Raw genomic sequence first — 6,506 nt, forward strand, 5'->3', positions numbered from 1 at the left:
AAATGGAATGTGTGAGAGAAAAATGGAGCCAAGACAATATTTTTACTGATCAAGACTCGAAGTTTAATGTAGGAACTCAGTTTATATAGTGTGGGGAAAAAACCCCAGTGCCCAACCCCCAGTCTTAGAAGGCACAGGTGAATGTCCATGGGCGGGTCCAAAGGATGTTGTCTTCTGGGACAAACGGTCTTCTTAGCAGGCGGTGGAAGCAGCTCTGGTGGATCTGAGGGTTACTTCCGGTGGATCTTAGCACCTGCAGGGCGCTGGGTTTTGAAGGACAGTGATTAGTGTAAACAGTAAGGTAGGCAGGTGGTCCAGTGGCGACAGAGAGCTGGGAGATCCCAACACACACACACACACACACACACACACACACACACACACACCACACACACGTTTTTACCACACCTTTTACCTTAACAACTTAACAATGGACTTGATTTACTATCTTGTGACATCTGAACTATTTATTCTTTTCTAGACTTCAAACTTCTTTAAGGATTTTTAAATTTTTTATTTTGTATTATGTCCCTGTGTGTGGGAACCAGAAGAGGGTGTGGGATTCCCCTGGAGCTTCACTTGGGGCAGTTGTTGTAAGCCACCTGACACAGATACTGGGATCCAAAGTACTGGGACCTATCTACCTCCAGCCCCCTAAGACCACTTTATAGAAAGATTCTGTAGTGGTCTGCAGAGCCTAGTGCATTCCTCCAGAGCATGTATTTAGATCATCAGGGTGTGGTGGCAGAGTCCAGAGCATGAATTTAGATCATCAGGGTGTGGTGGCAGAGTCTGGCCATTCTGTTTCTTACCTTTATCAAATCCCTTATCTCGCCGGAGGGAAATTTTAATTGTCCCATCGGACATAAAGATTTAGAGAAAGTATTAAATGAGATATGATATACAAAGTCTTAAGATGGAGGCCAAATATTTGACATGATACTCTTTACCCCAATGGACATTTCCATTTTCTAAGCTGTTACCTCAAGCTGCTGATGGAGATGCCATTCCGTTAACACTGTTTTATTTCTTGTCTCTTTAGTTGCTTTAAATTTTACTCCTTTACACTTTAACCCCTATTATCCCATCCCATTCCTCTCCTTTTCTTAAAATCTTTCTTCCCAAGAGGCCCCCCTCCTCCTTTCATGTACGTCGGGTGTGTGCAACCCACTAAGTCTACTTGTGCTGTCCAGTTACTGAATCGTGGCAGCACTGCTGAGGGAAGTGGCTCCTCTTCCCTTGGCCACCAACAACTGTTGTTAGTTCCTCATGGAGGAGTAGGCCTCATGAGCCCTCCCTGTTCTGTGAGGAAGTGTCACCATGAATCCAGGTCATATGCAGGTAGTCCAGCCTCATGCCTTCCCAAGCTCATTGGCCATGTCCTGCCCAGAAGATAGTGCATCCCAGCATTCCTCCCGGCCCTGGCTTCTAGTCCTTCCACCCCTCTTCCACTGTGCTCCCTTGTGAAGGGGTGATGGAGAAATCTCATTTAGGACTGAATCCCAAGGTCACTTAGTCTCTGCATGTTGACTAGTTGTAGCCTCTGTATAGACCACAGCCAACTTCAAAAAGAGGCTCGCCTGATAAGGACTGAGGGGCACAGTGGGGAATGAAGTGTTTAGAAGTCACTTTGATGTGTGTCCACCTAGCTGGCACAGTAGCAGTGGGTCCTGCCCCATCTCTGGGATACCACACACTCTCTTATTTCTTTAGCATGATATTGAGATATATATAGATTGTGTGTGTGTGTGTGTGTGTGTGTAGTGTTTGTTTCATATAAATATTTGTAAAGCTGTACTAAACAGCCAGAAAATGCTACTATTTTACACTTTTTAGATTAAAGAATTTTAAATGCAAGGGTAGCAATATTAAGCACATATGTAAGATTAACTCATACAATAAGAATCACTTCCATTTTTGACAGAATTCACAGTCTAAAGCCCTTAGAAACTTCCTGTAATCAGAACCCATTTTCAAATTCACAGGGAGATGTAATCAGCTACTCCCCTCAGTTATTCTGTGTTCTTAATTTGGGGTCAGTTTGAATGGCCTGTCTCACATCAGCTGTCATCTTTGTGATTGAAGTGTCATTGCACATTACAGTTGTCACTGGGACAGTTCTCATCTTTGATTTCAATTCAATTTAATTCCAATCAAGTCCTTATGTCTCAGGACAATTAAATCCACTTAGAAACCTTTCTGGTCAGATAAGATTGTAACCACCACTTCCTGTCAGACTGCTGAATATCCTGAAGCTTCCAAACCCTTGACACAGCCTGGAAGGTCTGGTGACAAGGAGAGAGCTGCTGTGCTCAGTAGTGGTAGCATTGGAACCAGCAAGGCCAAGATTGGACACACAGTGCTTAAACCACCATTTCTGTCTCCACTCACCCATCCCTACACAGCCTCACTGGGTCAGTGCTGTTCTGAGCTAGAGAATACTCTCCTCTAAGATCTTTTTATGAAAATTTTGGATGAGAAGCAACTCATTGGATGATACATGTTAGAAAGATGTTGCAATGTGTTTTATTTGATGGAACTGTATGAGCACTCACACACACACACACTTCTCTCTCTCTCTCTCTCTCTCTCTCTCACACACACACACACACACACACACACACACACACAGTGAGAGACAGAAGGGGTTTGGGAGACAGCATATGTCATCTATGCCAAACTCTACCAAGCTACTTTTCCAGACATAACTTAGGCATCTGACTTTTCCTGGGCTCTTGTTAGACTGTAATAGAGATGACCAGCCACACCTTCAGATATATCAAAACTCCTTTCTTCTGTCAGTCCGTTTGTCAGTCTTGGTCCCCAGTCACCATGTTTTGGAAGCTAGTGGCAATATCCAGAGGAGGAAAACAAGAGACATTAGGCCCAGGCAGGACTGGTGCCAGAAGACTTACTGAGCCAAAGGGTTTCATCTGAAGCCGAGAAGAAACTAGCAGGCCATTCCTAACATACCCTAAGACTGAGCCAGAGACTGGTATTCTACACACACAAAGAAAGGCACCAAATGAATCCCCTGCAGGGGCAGTGTCCAGTTAGTTAGAGCCATGTTATTACTTCGGTCATTGGCATCATGGCCTCTCTTAGTGGTTTTTTTTTCATATGGGAACGAGTTTTAAAAGTCTAGCCCTGTGAACATATTCCAGGCAAGGCATAACTATCCCAGTATAGAGGGACTTCTGGGTCTGAACACACAGGTACTAACTTGTCTGGACACCTCAGACAATCTGTTAAGATTTATTCAAATGACAAATATCTGTTTGCCCTTCCCTGCCACCTTCAGAAGTGAATGCATCTTCCCTGAGAGATGTGTGTGTATACAAGCACATACATACTTCAAAGCCAGAAATGGCTTTCTGTTTTCCATGTACCCTGGCTTTAATTACTTTCTGTATGTTGTAGCTTTATTGCAGAACTCCAATTTCTGAAATACAGTCTGCACATTCCAATTTGAGAACATTAGCTACCCTCTCAGCCTATGTGTAAAATTCTGTTATTTAGCTGCAGAAGTCACTTTGGTTTCTGTCCTCTCCCTGTGCCTGCTATATTAATACCCCTAATCTGTATATAAAGGTAATGCCATGAATTGAATTTCAGCTGAATGCTGGGTTGAGTGAGCAACACAAGAGAACTCGATTATCTAAGTCTGTGGTTCTACTAAGAAAGTTCACTGTTCAGGGCTGGGGGTATAGCCTAATGCTAGAATAGAACACTTGCCCAACGTGTACAAGGACCTGGCTCTCTCCCCAGGAAAACACACACACACATGCACACGTGTGTGTGTGTGCCTTTCACAGCTGGGAAACAAGGACTGAGTGTTATGAGGTTTCACCGCTCAAACCCCCTCTCTCCAGCCCAGTCTTCTTGCTACTGCCATACCCCTCACAGGGCAGTCCCTGCAGCTCAGACCTGATAGTCCTTCCTTTGCACCAATTCCTTTTCCTGCCTCCGCATGGGCTTTCTCCTCTACCCCAATGGCCCAAACTCATCTTCAGCCCAAGTGGCAGTTGTCCTTCAGAATCCCTTTAGTGGCCTCAAAGGCTCTGCTAGAAGGTTGTGTGTACCTCTGTAGTTCACTTATCCCCGTATGAGTCCTTTGAAATCTGGATGAGTATCTCACACACAGTCGGTGTGTTTCCAGCATCCATCTGAGTGCCTGGTGTTTGTTTGCTACACATTAAAACTATACAAGTGAAAACCAGCTCACTCTCCATCTCTTCTCCCTACAGAAACGATGACTATGGATAAGAAGACTGCTTGTGCCAAGGACACAGTCGGACAACTGTGTAACAAAGATCTTCAGTAACTTTTCCCACCTAGCAACACCCAGATGACTCTGGTGATGAAATACTCAGCTGTAACCACAGCAGTAACTGGCCCCTCTTTCCAAATTGGATTTAGTGAATCTGAATGGTTCGTCTATTTTCTTCAGGTGGCCCAAGGTGACATGCTCTAGGGAAGCTCCTCCCTCACTGTCAAAGACCAAGTTGGACGATGGAAGAGAGCAGCAGGTGGCATAGTAAGGCCTGAGTGCCAAGATGGCCTTAGGTTGTATGAGCATGACACTGGTCCTGACAGTGGTCAATCTAACATACAGTCTTTGATTTGGATGCCCTGGAAGGACAGAGTGTTTAAATATATATCCAGGTGCTAAATAGGCAGCAGATTTCAAATCAAACTCTGCTACCTGTGAGCTAATGACTGTCTTCAGAGAATAATTCCACCCCAGAAAGTGTTCCAGTTTTCCAAGTAATGGCCCAAGAGAATACTAAGGCAAGCCAGCCTGGAAAAAGTCTTATGCAAGGCAGGTCAGTTCATAGCAAACTCACTGTCCCCTCCCATGCACATGGCAGAGTCCCACTTAGCCATGGTCATTCTTCATAGCAGAACCCAGGTTCTGGGATTCTAAAACATTATTTCCAAGTAGCCTCTCCCTCTCCAGCGGTGATATTACTAGAGTGAAATGTGCCATCTTTGTTAGGGACACTTGCCTCCCAGTGACATATGCATCCTGGAATAATCTTTCCTGGACACAGAAGTGTGTGTTATGAGATAAGATCACTGAAAGACGAAAGCTGAGCAAAGGCACCACTTCTGGGCTTTCTTGACACAGCTGCCTTCTGGGTGTTTCCATATGCAACAGCCCAGGGTATAGACTTGGACAGCCACGGAAAGAGGCTCTTTTCCACCTCAGACACATAGCGCTTTTGCAGCACGTGGGGAATGGAAATACCTACAAGAATGAAGGCCAAGGGCTCTCCCCAGGGTAGCTCATCCTTCCTGTGTCTGCCTCCAGGAAATGAAACCAAAGGCCCCAGCACCCCCTGAATGGACTGGGGGCTGTTACCTAAAGGTCCTCTCTCATCCTGGGTCTAGAAGACCCTCCCCCAGCATCACTGCTCCACAATTCCATTCCGCTCCACAGAATCCAGAGTTGGGTTGCAGTTAACCATCCTGGAGAGCAGCTTCTCTTCATTTCACTTTGTGTTTCAGTGTAGGTTGCACCCGAGGGATGCAGCATCACAGTAGATGTTGGAAAGTTCTGGCTTCCTTACACACCTAGTACAAGAAATCCTACTGCCAATGCCAGATCTTGTCATGTATTAAAAGGGTGGAGGCCTTTGGTTGTATAAGGCAATGTTAATTCACTCAAGCTTAGTGCATTCCCTGGCCTCCCAGATCCACTCCCATCTTCCAACTTCATTTGAAGGGGTTCAAAGGAAACCTATGTTCAAAGTTCAGCCTATGTTTGATAAAATGAGAAAAACACTCCTTGCCCATCCCTTCCATTCAGACATCCGCCACCATATCAGTGTTTAGAACCAAAGTATGAAGGCCAAGTGCCAACAGGACAGTGAGCAGAAATATTGTCACTAGATCCAGGCAGATGTGCCTAGAAGAATGGTCCCAAAGAAACTAGAATGGCTCCAGCAAAAGATTATCAGGCAGCCATCTTGTTAAGCTTTGACATGTCCTTGGCAACGGGAGCCCAGGTTGGAGATCCTGGGGTAGCCTGTTGTTCCCACCTCAGGATCTCCTCACCTTGAGCTAGCAGCCCTGGGGTACTATGGAATAAGCTACTGACTCAAAGATAGCTTTGTGGAGGCATTCAGGCGAAGAAGACTACCCACGCGATAAACAGATGGCTTTGTGTGTGGAGAGCTTTACCTAGCCAGTTCAGCTGTGGCCAGAAGCTGGCTATCAATCTGAATTCCCTCAGCTCATTTGCAACTCTGCCTCTGTTCTCTTGTGTTCTGTTTGGTCTCCCTTTAGTTTCCTAGTAAATATTCCTTTTGAAAAATACAGTCGTTGTCTCGTTAAATGGGGGCGGGGTGATTTTCTGGCCTTTTTTTTTTTTTTTTTCCAGGATAAAAGGATACTATGACATCTTGAAAAAAATTAAAATCCTGGTGGAAAGAGAAGAAACCTCATCAGGTCTTAGGACAGCGCCCTGGGGAGACCTGGTGCTGAGAGAAGCTGGCTACCCT

At 45.2% G+C, this 6,506-nt stretch overlaps 1 protein-coding gene across 1 annotated transcript in view; it reads left to right on the plus strand.

The window, feature by feature from the left end:
- The window catches only part of Syt9 (synaptotagmin 9), a 168,526-nt gene extending 162,233 nt beyond the window's left edge, over positions 1-6,293 (plus strand). The window contains exon 7 of the mRNA XM_029545590.1: positions 4,248-6,293. Within this exon, the coding sequence (XP_029401450.1) occupies positions 4,248-4,256 (9 nt within the window). The 3' untranslated portion in view covers positions 4,257-6,293. The remainder of the gene's footprint in view (positions 1-4,247) is intronic.
- The last annotated feature ends 213 nt before the right edge of the window (positions 6,294-6,506 follow it).

This window comes from Mus pahari, chromosome 1 (assembly GCF_900095145.1).
Source record: "Mus pahari chromosome 1, PAHARI_EIJ_v1.1, whole genome shotgun sequence".
Taxonomy (NCBI): domain Eukaryota; kingdom Metazoa; phylum Chordata; class Mammalia; order Rodentia; family Muridae; genus Mus; species Mus pahari.